Source organism: Sturnira hondurensis, unplaced genomic scaffold (genome assembly GCF_014824575.4).
Source record: "Sturnira hondurensis isolate 20B ecotype Veracruz unplaced genomic scaffold, ASM1482457v3 Scaffold0006413, whole genome shotgun sequence".
Taxonomy (NCBI): domain Eukaryota; kingdom Metazoa; phylum Chordata; class Mammalia; order Chiroptera; family Phyllostomidae; genus Sturnira; species Sturnira hondurensis.
In genome coordinates, this window is record NW_028079044.1 from 19,414,041 (window position 1) to 19,431,271 (window position 17,231).

General features: G+C 41.7%; 1 protein-coding gene across 1 annotated transcript in view; it reads left to right on the forward strand.

The window, feature by feature from the left end:
* Positions 1-1,475: 1,475 nt before the first annotated feature.
* Positions 1,476-17,231, forward strand: part of TGFA (transforming growth factor alpha) — a 104,445-nt gene continuing 88,689 nt past the window's right edge. Inside the window, exon 1 of the mRNA XM_037048140.1 lies at positions 1,476-1,800. Within this exon, the coding sequence (XP_036904035.1) occupies positions 1,761-1,800 (40 nt within the window). The 5' untranslated portion in view covers positions 1,476-1,760. The remainder of the gene's footprint in view (positions 1,801-17,231) is intronic.

Consider the following 17,231-nt stretch of genomic DNA (forward strand, 5'->3'; position numbering starts at 1 on the left):
AGATCCTGGAGAAGAGGAGAACTTGAAGAATTATCGGTATCTTCCCTCTTGTAGCCACAGCCCGCTAGTCTATGAATGAAACAGATAAGCCATCAGAACAGGTCAAGACCAGTCTGAAGGAGATGGACATAGATGCTTGAAGGGAGACAGGGACTACTTACTAAAGAAACTATGCCCTGAATATGCATGGGTGTGGACATAGGTACCCCCAGGACTTGCCGTGAAAACCCTCGCCATGGATCATTAAGGGTTGAGGGAACAGCAAAGTATCCTCTGACATAGGTAGTGAAAGGAATGGTTTCTCAAAGTAAATTTACACTCATTTCAAAATCCCTTTCTATACTATGTCCTGCTAAAATGTTGAAGCCAATGGCCTGGTGCTTCCTGATAAAAACTAGGCCTCTGAGCCCATATGAAACAATCTTAGCAAAAGCAACCTTGAGACTCTGATCCTTGGGCTAAGGAAACAGCAGGAGATTTCCTCCTGCCCCCCACCAAGGAGAAGAGGTCTATCCAGCATAGCTAGGCTGGGTGGGTCAGGGAGAGGCTAGGTAGAGAGAATTAATCCCTGAGCTCAGGCATCTGCAGAATACCAGTGGTCACTGCCTCTTGGGGGCATACGATTCCCAGTGGACAGTCCCCAAGGAACCAAGGAACCCATGGGTCTTCCATTCTTGTTTAGGATGTCTTTCCTCTGTCCCCTCCATTTCCCTCGATTCTAGCACCAAGGGCCAGCTCAAGGCCACAGATCCTGGAAGGGCCATTCAGGTAGCTCCAGCACATCCACCCCTCTCTCAGGGAACACTTGTCAGCATGCTACCCCACTCCTGGCCTCAGCTGCCTATACCAGGGTAGGCTGGGGGTAGTGATAGATAAACAGGTGCCCCTTAAACAGAGAGCCGCCGTCATTATCAATCCCAGGCCAACATGTACGAAGACCTGCTGATCTTAATGTGCCTGCCTGAGCTTGTAGGATAGCTGTGCTCAGGCTGTAAGCGTCCCTAAAATCAAGTTATTCGATTGGATGGGGGCGCAGGTAAGCAACGTGGTTTAACACATTCTTCACTGATTCTAGGGAGCACTTTCCCTAGGCCAAGCCTTGGCAGGCAGCCGGATAAGCTCACAGGTCAGGTCGGTTCAAAACTGCTTTGGCGACCCCCTTCAGAGGCAGTGGGCACAGGTGATCCCGGCCCGGTGCTCTGCTCCGCCGCCTAGAGCCTAGAAGCTGTCACTGCGCCTGGGGACGCTTTGGCTCCGCAGCAGGCACCGACCCCTGGTTCAGAGGCCTGGGTCGCACTGCCCTAAGAGACTGAGGGTGGTGTTTGAAATCAGAAGCTTCCTGCCTTTTCCGTGGTCTGGGTGACAGGCTCCTGCGCTGGGCTCGGAGAGTCCCTGATCGCCCCGCCCCACCGCCCGCGCCCTGCTTGGTGCGTGTAGCGTCCCCGCCTCCAGCCCCAAACCCCCACCTCCTATGCCCTTAGAGGGGCACCCTCACTAGGGCTGGAGGGTGGTCCGCCGCGCCCTGTCCCCGAGTGGCAGAGAGGTGACGGCAACCGCCTTCCCATTTCCGCCTAGCAGACAGCTTAGTAGCCAGAGCGCTTGGGCCAGCTGAGCTCTTGGTCCTGCCTCCGCCCGCCCGCGTGGGGGCTGGCCTTGCCTCTCCCGCGCCTTTTTCCCCCCTGCACCGCAGCGCCTCTTCGCCATTCGGGCACCGCAGGTAGGGCAGGAGGCTGGAGCGCCTGCTGCCCGCTGCCCGTAAAATGGTCACCTCGGCTGGACAGCTCGCCCTGTTCGCGCTGGGTATGTACGCTGCCGGTTGCGCGTCCCCTGCCTTCGGCGACACCCCCCTTTCCCCTGTCCCCTTTATTTCTCTTTCCCGGGGATTTTCTTTGCCCTCTTAGAAGAGTGGAGCAAGGCGAATGCTTTTCGAGGGCTGGAGGCTGAAAGGCAAGGGGAGTAGATAGGGCTTACTAGGGATCTGGGGAGCCCATTCCAAAGAGGGCGACCGTCGAACACCCAGGCTTTGCCCGAGAAGTGGCCACCTGGGCCGTGTGTGAGAACGCTGCCCGGGAGGGGCAAGCGGTGTGTGTTCAGGCTTGAACTTTAATCTGCCGCGTCTGTGTGTGTTCACTTGCCCACACCTACCTGCTCACCGGGCTGCCTCCAAGCCCGTCTTTCCCCGCGTCAGTAGCTTGTCGACTCGCAGAGGGTGACCAGCGTCCGACCCTCCATCCAGACCTTGCCTGCTTCCCTTTGGTACCCGCCGCTTATCCCTGAGCCCCAGTAGATGTTCGCGGTCAGGAGCGGTGCCCTCAATCTTCTAACTTCTAGAGCTCTTGAGCTTTGGGGTAGATTCTGGATTTTTGTGCGGATTAATTGTTCTTTTAATTAAGTTCCCTTGGAGAAGTAGTTTAAGAGTCAGCCGAGGGCAGGAGTGAAACCCTAGACGGAGAGGTGCCAATTTCCTTTGAATTTGTTCTTGGACGGGAACAAGGTATGGGTGGGGGAAGGGAGGGGGGAGTTAACCCCCCCCCCCCCCCCCCGCATTCCAGGTCAGGTCGGCGGAGCAGGTGAGTTTTCAGCGGTGAAGTTCGCAGGTCGGTCTGTAAGTGCTGAGGGGCGCTGTGCAGTGCACCGCCTGGCCGGCTCTGAACTCTCCGGAGGCAGGTCTGTTCAGTGTGAAGATAGCGATTAACAGCCCAGGTGTCCTGATTATTGCCACAGCTTCTGTAAAATTAATTGTTCCGTGGATATTCCCTGAGTTTAACTCTGTAAAGCAAGTTGCTTAATACATCTGAGCCTGAGAAAGGCTGTGGAACACCTCCTCTTAAATGCCCAGAGGCACAGCTTTGCTCAGTTTCATGCACTGTTTCAGGGGGTTCATGGACCCGCCTGTAATCTAACCCATGAAGAGCTGTTTAAGAACTGCAGCAGACCGTGAAGGGCGGTTTGAGAACTGCAACAGACGGGCAGGAATCATCTGAGGGAGGCAGGGAGCAGTGTGGAGCGGATGCTCCTGCAGAAACTCACCAACAGGTGGCACGATTGTGGACGGTTGTTCTGATTATAGATGTGTTCGAAGCAATAAAACATTATCAATACAATAAAAGTCGTCTATATGCAACTTCCCTGTGGTAATTTTCTTTGAAAATTCTAAAAGTAAAAATAATAGCTTGAACATTTTTCTCTGTGTCAGGCACTGTGCTAAGTGCTCGACATATTAACTCACTTACTTTTCCCACCAACCTGATGAAGGGGGAATCATCACTCCCATTGTATACGAGGGGAAAATGAAGCCCACAGGGCCCACAGTGAGTTAGTAGTTGGGCAGGGATTGTTAAAATGCGGAAGGAATGTGGCTAGGAAAAGTCCACTAACTGTGGGCTCTGTACTCCCATTGCCCAGACTTGGGATTTTGCCTTGAGGAGAGATTATGTTGGATACTCTGGAACTTGCTGTTAAATTCTCTTGAATTCCTAGGACTTCATGGTGTTCTTAAATTATTCAGTGAAAAATTAGAGGCAGGAAATGACAAAAGTAAACAGTTCAGAGGATGCCTTTTGAAAGTTGTCTCCCCCACTCCCCATCACAGTGTAATTGCCCATGGAGACTGCATTCTTTCATCATTCACTTTTTCTTTTATCCTAAAAGTTCGACTTGATCTTTGTTTACTTCTTTAAGAAAAAGATGTATAAACTTAAAAGATTGATTAATATGTAAAAACTGACTCATATAATTCCAAAATATGAACAGTCTGGGGGGAAAAAGTCAAGCAAAAAGAAGGCAGGAGTAATTTACATCAGTGAGGTTTCTTTTTACTTATATTTCTTTTTTTGAAAAAGTATTTACTAGAACTTCTGCCTCCCATCTCACTTTCTACTAGACTACTAAATACACATTAGTGCCACGTGCATTTTAATTTGCACATTTCCTTCAGAGCTGCTTTCCTCTCTAATTTTCTTTTATTTTTTCTCTCTAATTTTCTTAAAGCAACAAAAGGCAGCTTCAGGCACATCTGCCAGGGTTCCATAGCTAACCAAGGTCTAGAAAACCAAGACCTATCCTTCCCCTTTGTCACAGGAACACTCTGAGAAGGAACCAGTTCATGCTCCTGAGTGCTTGGAACCTGAGCATTGATTGATGTTTTGGCAGAGAGAGTGTGGAGCCTGTTAATTAAGCAGCAGCCCTGGAAGAGCAGTCCAGGCCCCTGTGGTGGTGGCCCTCCGTGTGGTTTCCATGGCCGGCAGACCTCACAGGGGCTTGTCACCTCCAGTCCCATCTCCTCCTTCATGTCCAGAGAGTAAGATATGTAATCTTGGACAAGTTACTTCTCTTCTCCGTGCTTTGCTTTTCTTACCTCTAAAATGGTCGTATCAGTACCACTGCTGGATATATTTAATGAGCATAGAATGGTGCCTGGCATGCAGGAAGAGTTTCATCAATCTCAGTGCCATCGGGCTGTCACTGTTGTGAAATGAGCCCCACAGGATTTCATTGTGGGTTATGTCAATTCTGTAAGTTGGGAGAGGGTCTTACTTCCCTCATCCCCCTGCTCCCCACCTTCTCAAGCCAGAAAAACCAAGTGACTTTGGTGAATATCATTTGGCAGATGACAAATGCAAGTAAGTTTGGGGGTCCTTTTGGACATTTTGAATTCTTTAATTTTTTTGATGCAAAATATTTGTAGTCCCTCCATAACATTTAATGCTCAGATGTTTACTGAATTCAGTCCTAAGTTCCAGTTTTCTCATCTGTAGGGTTGGAATGAAATTGTACCCATCTCATAGCTCGTTAGGAGAATCAAATGAGATGAAAATATGGAAACTGTGTATAAACTATAAAAATAAAGGGTTACACACACAATGAAATTGATTTTATAATACAGGAATATGTTTTATAATCCAGAAATAAACATTATTATTTTTTCTGGTAGCTTTCAGAAGTAGGACTGGATGTCAGCCTAAAGAAGGACATCTTAGGACACAAAGTGTCACTAAGAACGTGTAGAGATGAAACAGGTCAGTCTCCCTGTGGCTTTGGGACTGAGACCAGTAGGGGGCATGGCGGAACATGTTTCTCCAGTACATGGAAATTATGTCTTTCCCTGCAGACAGTGGGGTTGGCCCAGGACACAGGTTTTCCTTATTGGGCAGGCATAATGAGGGAAAGTTCACTTAGAACAGGGCTTTCCAACCCCTCTCCTTCCTGTCTCTGGACTCAGCTTGAAGTACCACTAAGCTCTGCCTCCTGTCACCCTACCCGCTCTGCCCCCGAGCCCACTCCATGGAAAAATTGTCTTCCATGAAACCAGTCCCTGATGCCAAAAACACTGAGGATCACTGATAGAACATGGCCATGAACGTGTATATAGAAGGCTTTGAGTCTGAGTCTCCCATATTTGCTTTTCCAAAATTTGATTTCCTGGAGGTTTCTCTGTTATATTCAGTGTCCCCTGCACAGGGAACCTTTCTGGTAGACATAAATGATGCTTCATGTTACTATGGTAACATACAAAAAATAGGTGACTTATCCCATTAGCCCTATCTCTAAGGGCCTTTTGAAAGTGTGTTTGAACAGGGACCTACTCTTTGGGCTGCCCACTGAAAGAGGTGGGCAATGGGAAGTTGAGGTTGGGTCAGCCAAGTGGGAATAGCCTGGGACACTAAACTGGGCATTTGTACTTGGTCTCACATGCAAACCTCAGTCATATCTTCCACAGCAGTGTCCTCAAATCACGACCACCTGGAGGGTCTGGTAAACCAGGTTGCCAGGCAGGAAGAGTTTGCATGTCCAACTAGTTCCCAGGTGTGGCTTTGCTGCTGGTCGGGAGGACAGGGGAGGGACACTTGGAGAACCACTGCTCTTCATTCAGTTGCTATTAGGGAAGCTTCTCTCTTAACTAATTGCATTTTATCTAAAAGTACATTCTGACATGTTTAAATGCCACTGTGGATTTGTGAGCCATTATTAAAGGTACTTTTATAGCCTGTCTTGTTGACCAGAGCAGAGTGAGAACTCTTGCTGGGATCTCTTTATTGTTCTGAGTGTTGCTATACTTTCCCCAGGGGAAAAGTGATGATCCCATCTTCTTAGACCTAGGCTGACCAACGCTAATCATGTCACTTTTTTGGTTTTGGATTGTGAAAATTAACCACTCTTTTGCTGCCATTTGAAATACTTTTATTTATTTTTTAAAGATTATATAGATAGATAGATAGATAGAGGAAGGGAATGAGAAAGAAAGGGAGAGAAATATCAGTGTGCGGTTGCCTCTCGTGAGTCCCCTACTGGGGACCTGGCCTGCAACCCAGGCATGTGCCCTGACTGGGAATCAAACCAGCGACCCCTTGGTTCACAGGCTCGCACTCAACCCATTGAGCACACCAGCCAGGGCTCAAATACTTTTAAACACCTCATTTTAAAGTATTGCATTGGCCAAAAAGTCCATTACAGTTTTTTCCATAAAATATAAGACTTTTTACATTTTCATCAATAGCTTTATTGATTTGAATATTTTAATTATGTCTGCTATCTCCCACTATTGGGTTCTAGCAGTAAAGGGCAGGATGCTGCTAAACATCTCCCAATGCATAAGATAGCCCCACAGCAAAGAATTAATTAGACAAAATATCAGTAGTACCAAGAAACTTCGCAGACCACTTTTGTCACATTCAACTGTTCACAGCACTTCATACACTGCACAAATCGTTTTTTGCATTTCAGTTGTGTTTTTACCTTTCTTGAAATAATAAACCATAATAAGCTGAAATGTTGTGTATTTTCTTCCATCTTCAATAGTGAAATTGCTGCACAAAAATCTACCAGTTTTGATGGTTTTTTTGTTTGTTTGTTTTAATATTTTATTTATTTATCTTTAGAGGGGAAGGGAAGGAGAGAGGAAGAGAAACATCAATGTATGGTTGCTTCTGGTGCATCCCCTCCTGGGAACTGGCCTGCCACCCAGGCATGTGCCCTGACTGGAAATCGAACTGCGATCGTCTGTTTCGCAGGCCCATGCTCAATCCACTGAGCTACACCAGCCAGGGCTCAATTTTGATGTGTTTTTTTTTAAATGCACACTCATATGACAGCTACCACAATACAATCAAACAAAATTGTTTCAAATGAAGTTAAAAGATAACTAAGCACTACTAGAGCCATTACACAGGAAAAACATAACAGGCTTCTTGGCCAATCTAATATAAACTTAATTTTATGCTAAAGGCTAATATGTTTAAAATTACATCTGGATAGAGAATTGGGGTACTTTTATAGTGACTTTTGCTTTTGTTTTGATTTTATCAAACCTCCTACTCCCGTGAAATGTCAAGTATGAAAATCTTTCATAAAAAAGCCTGAAATCTAGTCTACCAGAACCATCTCTTAAGAACTCTTCAAGTACAAGGCACATGCCCTTTAGACCAACTCTAAATATCTGGGTAAAGTACTTTGAAACATTATAAATTGGTTATATCGAATATGATTAAATAAGTTATTACCTGGGCTTAGAATAATTGGAGGTTTATTGAATTGGAATTTCATGTATTTGCTAGTGCTTTTTTTTAAGTCATAAGGAACAATTTTCTTTCATATAGTCTCTCCTCTTGTCAAGTGAATTCTATATGCTCAGTACCTTTGCCTTTAATTTTTCACTGTCCCTTCACCTTGAAAAGTTTTCAGACTCCTCTTTTCTTGTACTTCTTGGGTGCTTGTAGATGGTTAGGGCTCCCTCAAGAAGGGATGTACACATAACTCCTTTGTGTAACATACTTGTACATAAAACTTTGTGGAATTCCAAACTGCTATTGCCTTGCTTTTGTTTGTTTGTTTTCATCTTTGAATATGTTAACGTTTCTGGCTGGAAACCTCAGCAGCAGAGTTCTGGCCCCTATGTGTGCTGCCATGGATTAACATTATTGGTACTTGCCCCCTCTTTTCTGCTTGTTTTCTGCTTGAGGCCAGAGACCCTGGGTCTTCGTCTCTGCCCTTGGCCCTTCTGAGCACAGGCAGAGGCTCAGCAGCGACCACTAAGCACTTCATGACACCTTTGGGTGCCCAGTGCTGGTACTCTATGGTTACACTCAATTGGAAACACTGGCCAGATGGTTACCATCAGTCCTGAAAATTACTTTATTATGATAAGGGTGATGGTTGCATTTATATTCTCATGACACCAGCACAATTAGTCTTTAGAGTAGTGTTTTAATGTTATTTTTTAAATGTTTTTAATGATTACAAAAACTTTTTTTTTTTTACTTCTAGACCATTTGGAAAATTCTAGAAAGCATAAGAGAGAAAAAATTTTAATGACCTATAATTCTACCACCCAAAGATAACCACAATTAACATTTTGTTATATAGCCTATGGATAAATGCATAGGGAGATAGTCTTTAATAGCATGTATATGAATTCCGGTGAATTAATTTGTTTTTGTAACTTAATCTTTCAGAACAAATGTTTTTTTATGTCATTAAACATTCATCCATAACATCATTCTGAGTTGCTGGGAAATAATCCCTGGACTGCATTTACCGTAATTTAGCCAGTTTTGAAGAAGCCCTTTTGACCATACAGATTTTTCTTGTTCCTCACTATTATGAACAATGTACACACTGTTGCTGGGAATATAAACTGGTAGGACTCTTTCTGAAGTCAGTGTGGCAACAGCTGTCAGTTTGAAGTGAGCATAGTTTGGGCTGCTAAATATGCAACAAAAAATGTAAAGGATGGTGACTGCTGACTTGTTTAGTGACAAGGTGCCATACACAGTGCTACAGTTACCTAAGTAATTCCCTAAATAGGATATTTTTGTGTGATACCACAATGATTTACTATGTATTATTTACAAGAATAAGAGTTTTTATGATACATTAAATTTTAAAAGGCATAGAACCATGTCTTTAGATAGTACCTTGGTGTGAATTACTTAATTTTTCATAAAAACATTTTAAATTCACAATGCCTAAATTCAAGGACAATAAATGATACAATAGACATTCTTGGATGTAAATGTTTGATATATCTTTGATTATTGAGGATGAAGTTTTAGAAATTGGTCTCTTCTCCCACCAGCAGTGTATGAATGCCCATTTTCTTGAACCTTCCATGACACTTGAGATTGGTTTTAACATTTCCCCACTTGATAGGAGAAGAATGGTCTCAGCCCAGTCTTCATATTCAGTATTTGTTAGGGGGGTACATTTGTTAGCCACTGTCATCCTGTTATTGGCATTTTAGCCTTTTCAAATTTTTTCTTATTGATCGGTCATCTTTTTTCTTTGAGCTTTGTACAACACTTCATATAAAAAGAATATTAGCCCTGGCTGGTGTAGTTCAGTGGACTGAGCCCAGGCCTGTGAAACAAAAGATCACAGTTCAATTCCCGGTCAGGGCACATGCCTGGGTTGCAGGCCAGTTCCCAGCAGGGCACGCACGAGAGGCAACCATACGTTGATATTTCTCTCCCTCGCCTTCCTTTCCCCTCTAGAGATAAACAAATAAAATCTTTAAAAAAGAATATTAATACTTTGCAAGTATTTCTCCCATTTATTATTTGTCTTTTGCTGTTTTGTTTATGGTATTTGACCTAAGGGTTTTTTCTTTTATTTTTAAGTAGCAGAAACTACAAATCTTTCCCCTGAAGCTTGCTACCTTTGCCTGTAGGTTTAGGAAAACCCTCCCTATGCTAAGATAAGGCAAATATTTACTTATTTTTTCTTCTAAATCTTTAGTGGTCTCATATATTATGTTGAACTATTCTATCTATAACATATTCAGTGTATGATATGAGGTACAACGCAGATTTCACTTTTTTAAAATAGTCAACCAGTTAATAGTCTCAATCACTATTTGTGGAATAATCTACCATACCTACTGTGGTTTGAAATTCTGTTTTTATTATATGCTAAATTCTTACAACTATTTGTATTTGCTTATGGAATTTCAGTTTGGTTCTATTATCTTACGGTTTTGCCCTTATTGTGAATTTGTTCATTCATGTATTCTGCAAATATTTATTGAGCACCTATTCTGTGATGGGACTGCTTGTGGATGTGGGGAAATCAGCTGAGAGTAAGACAAAGCCTGTCATGGAGCCCATGTTCTAGTGGGCAAGGCCTTCCTCCTGCGCCCTGTCCTCATTGGTTATTGCTGGTATTCAAAAGCCTTTTTGAGAGGTTTTAAAAAGCAAGGGAATATTTATTTTGTAATGGATTTGTTCCTTCTAATAGTCCTTCAATTGATTCTCTTAAGTTTCACAATTACATGATCATGTAATCCTGAATAATCATAACTTTGTCTCTTCCCTTTTAATATTATTTCTTATTACTTTTTCTTATAGTGCTGGCTTATTATTTTTCTCTCTTTTACTTTAATAACAGCACTGTTTAAAAGGCAGTAGATATCCTTGTAGTTTTCTTGATTTACTTATCATGTTTGTAGTAATCAACAGTTAACTATTAGGATGACTTTGTAGTTATGTATGTATGTGAGTTTGTATTTACGATGTGTATATATGCATATAAACTTACTATGTTGGTGAAATATACTTTTCTTCATAACTTACTTAAAAATTGGCATTTTGCTTTCTTTTGTTTTTTTAACGCAAAGGAGAAAATGCAAGTTTTCTTGTATTTTCTTGTCTTTTTTTTCTCCAAATGGTTTGAGGACTTCTATTAATTTGGTTATAGTAAAGCCATTCTTAAATTCCTGGAGTGAACCCTTTGTAGCTATGTGATATTATTCTCTGTATGCACTGCTAGATCTGATATGTTCTAATGCACTGGGGTCTCATTTTCTTTTTCAGGTTTTGATATAAGCATTATGTCAGCTATAAATTTTAAAAACATTTCATCTGTTCAATGCTCTGACATAACTGAAATACCATAGAAGTCAATGGTTCTGTGAAGGCTTGAAAGAAATTGCTTCTGAGTCTGGTTGCTTTTTAGTGGTCAGTTCAAGTTTTCTACCTCTTGAGTCATTTCTGGTCATTATTTTCCTCACAATCTATTCAACTCAGATTTCTAAGTATTTAGCACAGATTTACAAATGACCTCCTATTAATTTAAAGTTTTTCTTTTGCATCTTCATCCCCAGTTAATGAGACTTTACCAAATATGAAACAACGTAAGCACCTAGGCGCCCAAAATAAAATATTTTAAGTCTGTTTCTCTTGGCAATGATATTGTTTGGGGAAAAAAGTTTTTAATCATTAAACCAAATTTAAGTGAGAGCTTTTTATTTAATAGTGTTCCCAGAAGCCAGGGTAAATAACTAGTTTATTTGCATAATTGCATGTGCCAAAGTTGTTGTCGTAGTAATGCTATTTCTGATTTGAATGATGCATGACATTGTAATTTCTAGCAGAAGCTGCTAAGTATCTTCCTGTTGGTTCCTTAAGTGAGTTAAAACCTCTGGATATGCTGTTGTGTCCATTAGACTCTCTGATAGCATTTGGAATAAGAGGACCCAGGCCTGTGGGGGAGATTCTTGTTATTTGCTCATTGTTTATTTTTGTTTTGTTTTTAAGTTTAATACTTCTAGGTCAAATTATTGGATTGTTTCAAAAAGGCCATCTCTTCAGCTTGAGTTCCTTGGGCCTATGATCTGAGTTTGAATGAGGTCAGTCAGGAAACAATTCTCCTGGGTACTTAGAGGGTAGATGTACCTTGCCTCCTCTTTTGTCACTTCTTGCCAGGTCTGAGGCACTCTCTGTGTAATTAATGTACTTCCAAGGGGTACAGGAGATTAACCAGCTAAATGGTACACCTAATGTCGTGGCACAAAAGCAGCCAAAGCTGATAAATGAGAGGTTTGCAATTACACACTCTGCTCCCTTCCTCTGCGGGCCTTGGCAACCAACTGGGGAAACACAAACTTAGGATACTTTTCTTGATTGAAAGAAACAGCTCAAGGAGGGTGGGAGGAGGTAGAAGAGAGTAAAGGTGTAATAAATGGTGGTGGACATACAATGCAATATACAGATGATGTATTATAGAATTGGGCACCTGAAACCTATATAATTTTATTAACCAATGTCACCTCAATAAATTTAAAAATAGATAAATAAATAGAATTTAAAAAGAAGCAGCAGCAACTAAAGACCTGTAATTTTCACAATGGCAGTGGCTCTGAGGAACTGGCGCATGAACTGTGAAGAGACCTAAACTGTTCACCTCCTTTGGCACGAGCTCAGATAGAAACCCCAGGCTTCAGCATTTCTCACCTTGGGATGGCTCCTGGGTTATTATTTTCGCATTGGAGGAGCACATCACTGGGCCAGTGCATGCTATCCCCACCCCCGCCAGCCAACTGAAACAATGACAGATGTTTTTTGCACATAGCAGAACTTGGGTGTTACTTAGAGTCGCAGGGGATGAATCATAGGCCCCTGAACTGGAAGGAAGAAAGCGAGCCTGGGGCCTGAGCATTTTTTAGGAAGGTGACATAAACTCAGACATCACCCTGCTGGGGAATCCTTCTGGATCGGGACTCTGTCCGAACCTCATCAACCGTTCCCCTGCCCCCACCAAAACACAAAACGAGCACACGAGTCATGCCGGCCCCTGTGCAGGCCACTTAGTGCTCACAGAGCATGCACACCCTCTGGTTGCCACCTCCCTGGGCAGGCCATACGGGATACACCCCTCTGCCAGCCTCAGTCACACCCTACGTGTTCTTTTCCCAAATGAAATAGAAATCAGAATCTACAAACCAAACAATCTAAAAAACACCCCCAAATCAGACTCACCAGAGACATCCTCTTACTAGGTTTAACCAGCAGGTAGGTGTCCTACCAGATCTCATTCTGTGTACAGACACAGATATTTGTATGTTCACATTTCTCCTTCAAAAATGCCTGTCGGTAGCTTATGTTTCCAAATCTGCCTTTCACTTACAGTATATAGGGAAAACATTTCTGTGGCAATACATATAAATACATCTTATTAACCTATTACTTTTTAATAACTGTGACACATTCTATTATTTAACCATTATTGTTTATTTGTTCATCCCTCATTGATTGAGATGTAGGTTGTTTCAAACTTTTAAATATTCGAACCTGAAATGAAAATTCTTCCAGCTAAATTATTGCTAGCATCTTTCATTTGTCTTCTATAGACTATCCCCAGAAATGGATTACTAGGTGAAAGGCACACAATTTTTCAGCTACTCTCATGTTTTGACAATGTGCCCTCGCAGAGCAGCTGTGCAAATGGCTACTTCTACCACCCATGTGTGAATGCCTATTTATCACAAACTTGCCTATTTTCTAGACCCTTCTCATTATGTTGGCAAATGATATCTTACTGTTTTAATCTGTATTTCTTTGGGTAAGACAAAAGTTTGGTATCATTTAATGATTTTTCATGTTTGAGTATTTTAATTTATTTGCTTGTAAAATAGCTATTTCTGTCCTTAGACCATATTTTGGGTAGGTTGTTTTCCTATTGGTTTGTAAGCAGTGTTTAAAATGATATACTGAAAATATTTTCTTCACTTTGCCTTTTAAACTTGTATGTGTTGTGTTTGGATTAACAGAAATATGGTTGTTAGGGGTTTTTTACTTTTAAGGACTTAAAATCTGTTTATTATTCCTTTATGATTTCTACTTTTGCATAATACTTAGTCTTGGGGCAGGAAAGCATTTCAATGACTGTTTGATCTCTCATTTTCTCTTGTACTTTTACGTTGTCACTTGGGGTTTAAATTTCAGTTCCTGGGGAAGGCATTTTGGTGTAAGGTGTGAGATGATAATCTAACTCAGCTATTGTTAAATAATGATCCAGCTACTCTAACACCATTTGCTGAATAATTTATTCTCTACTCACTGATTTCAAATAGCACTTTTGCCACTTGATACATTCTTAAGAGTACCGGGTCTGTTTGTGGGATTTTTGTGCTGTTCCATTGATAGAAGGCTCACCCTGTAACGAACCGTTCTTTTGGGCTGGAAACGAGGCATTGCCCCAGGAAGTTGGGGCAGAAAACATCGAGAACTAGGAAGCAGACAGTGTATTACAGTGAATATAATTTGCTTCTCCATCTCATGACAGGACTTCATTTCCTTCCCTCCTAGGACATGTGGGAGGAAGAAACACTTGTGGTGATGGAGGAAATGAACATTTATGTGGTGGAGGAAAGAAGGAAGGATTACTTACCATGTCTCAATCCCTGGGGAAAAAGGATGTCTTATCTCATCCTTGGCTTGGTCTGAGACTGATGGGCATTGGGTCTTACTATACTGAAAGGCATGGTGAACCTGCTCCGCTCTCCTATTCTTTCTGAAACTTTGTGCTTTGCAGGATTTGGGGGTCATGAGGCAGACCTACAGTCTGCCATGTGACATTCTAGTTAATGGAGACTCTATATTTTCATGCCCCCTTCTCAAATGGGAGTGCTGTGGAGTACACTGTGGCATATCTGGAACCACAGATCAAACCTATACATCTCCTTTCATGAGGAAGAATTAAGAAATCTAGAAGGAACTTAGCTGGCGAGTCAGAACATTGTTTTTTATATTAAAACAAACTCGGATATGTGAATGAATAGAATGGAAGTTTGAAATACCAAAATTAGCTTTGTAAGACCTCAAATCCATTAGGGTGTTTTTTCCTTTGTTTTAGACTATGCCCCCAACCTCTATAGGCATGGATATGGGTTCCTCCTCTCTACCATTGTAGGGATTTTGATGAGAAAGTTTGAGAATTACTGTCCCAAATGGATGACTAATTTTTAGATTTTTAAAATAGAATAAGACATTAACTAAATCAAATATTATAACTTTATCATATTCTTCTTACTTTGGATTTAATTTTCTTTTCTTTTTGAAACTTTTTTCTAAGGTGAAAACTTAAATTATTGATGTTAGTTTTTTTTCTAATATGTTTATTCAAGGTTATAAATTTGCCTCTAAGCACTGCTCTCACAGCATCCCACACATTTGGATGAGTTGTATATCCATTTTTATTTAGTTCAAAATATTTTTTGATTTCTGAGATTTCTTTTTCAACCTATGTATTACTTAGAAGTGTGTTGCCTAATCTTCAGTATTTGGTTCCTTCGTGGCCTGAGAGCAGACACTGAATGATTTCTAGTGTTTTAAATTTGCTAGAGTATGTTTTATACCCTAACTATACCCTAGCTCCAAAATACAGTCTGTTTTGATGAGTGTTTATGTGAGCTTGAGAAGAATGTGTATTCTGACATTTTGGGGTGAGGCAGTCTATAGATGTCAATTATATCGAGTTAGTTGATGGTGTTGTTGAGTTCAGATATGTCCTTACTGATTTTCTGCCTGTTGAATCTGGCCATTTCTGATAGAGGGGTGTTGAAGTCTCCGATGATGATCATGGATTTATCTGCTTCTCCTTGCAGTTTGAGTCATTTTTGCCTTATGGATTGCAACATTCTGTTGTTAGGTGCATACACATTAAAGATTGTTATGTAACCTTAACATTCTTTAATAATTCAGAAGCTATTTCAAGGTCTCTCACGAGTAACCTGAAAGTCACCACGAGTAAACTCTCATCCCCACAGGGTACCTGTAATCATTGCAGAACTTCTATTACTATCTGTGAACGAGAAGTCCCAGTGAGTAGTTTTCTTCCTGACTTAGTTATGAAAAACTCTGCTCTGTTTTAACTTTCCTTGTGGAGAGAAAGAAAATACAAAAAGCATTACTCCCAGTTCCTGGACTACTGCTCTGTTAGGACCAGAGAGAGGGACCTCTGATTGAGGCCATCATTTAAGTAGGCCCTTATCTTGAACTTTCTGTAGGTTGTAAAAGGCTTTGGTGAATGAACTGGTTATGCCCCAGTGAGTACCTTAAAAGTTAGAGGTTTGTGCTTAGGAAAACTAAGTGTGATGTGAGCTTATTTTCTTGTGAAGTACCTCTTTCCCTACTATGGAAGAAAAAGAAAACTAAACTAAACAGGACTTTCAACCAAATTAGATTTTTCTGATTTCAAATAAAAGGCAGGACCTTTTCCCTTGAGCAGTAATAACAGAGACATTTGCAGTATCTCCACTGTCTTCCCATATACACTATACCCAAGTGACCGAACGGTGACTGTGATTTTTGTGAACTGAGCCCAATGTAACTTGGTTCTTACTTCACCTAAGGTAGCTGCTTTATTCACCTAATGCTATATTTTGTAGAGCCAGTGGTATGAACAAAAATAAGGTTTATCAGCTGAAAGTGAGGGGTGCTATTTATTCTTTCATTGAGGTTGTTTATTTTATTTTACACAGATTGTTTGGATTTTCTGCTGGCCGTGGTGATATTAATGCAGAGGGCCACAACCGAGCTCTTACCCCCCTGCCTCTGAAATTTTTATAGGTTGTGGCAGATGCAGACACACAGCTGTTTTTACAATACAATGAGATACACAGTGGGCACCTTGGGCTCCAGAGGAGCGTTCTTGGTGTGGCAGGGCAAGGCACTCTTTGAGGAGATAATGGCCACCACTTAGAACAGTGCCTGGACATGGTAATTTCTTCAAGTGCTTTATATGTTGTGAAACTCCTTTAACCCAAATCCTATGAGGTGATTATTCTCCTTTTGCAGATGAAGAAATTGAGGCACAAAAATGTAAAGTAACTCCCCCAAATTCCCACAGTCAGCAAGTGGCAGAATAAGGATTCGAACCTGGGATCCTTGTCTTCCCATTATTCTGCTTCTCTGTGTCAGTCAAGGAAGGTGCTGGGTGCTGAGGTGTCCGGAGTCACTCGAGTATGACAGCGCCACTTAGCAGCAGGCATTAGGCTAAATGCAATCAGATTTTCAGACAGCCACTCCCCTAAATATTTACCGTATTGAGAGTAATTGCCATGCAGGTAAGTGTCACGAGGGCTAAAAAGGAACTTTATTACTTCCCAGTGCTGTGAAGTATCATGAAGAAACAAGTGTGGGAGGCCATTTTTCTCTCCTGGAGTCAAGAGTTCAGATGTTCAGGATGCTTAACCACATGAGCTGTGCTACCTGACATTTTTTGCTGTGATCAGAGAGCCTCTAATAATAAATTCATTAATGGAGGTCTATTTGCATTTCTACCATATATTTTTTAAGGTGTTGTTTTTTTAAAGCTGTTGTTTTAAAGGATGATCTCTCCCATTTATGCCTGAGTGCCACAGCACTTGGGACCTCTAGTCTCTGAGGCCCTCTGCTAAGGCGCTGGCTTCATGTTCTCCTCACCCCATTCCTATACTTCCCCAGTCGATGTTTCTCCCA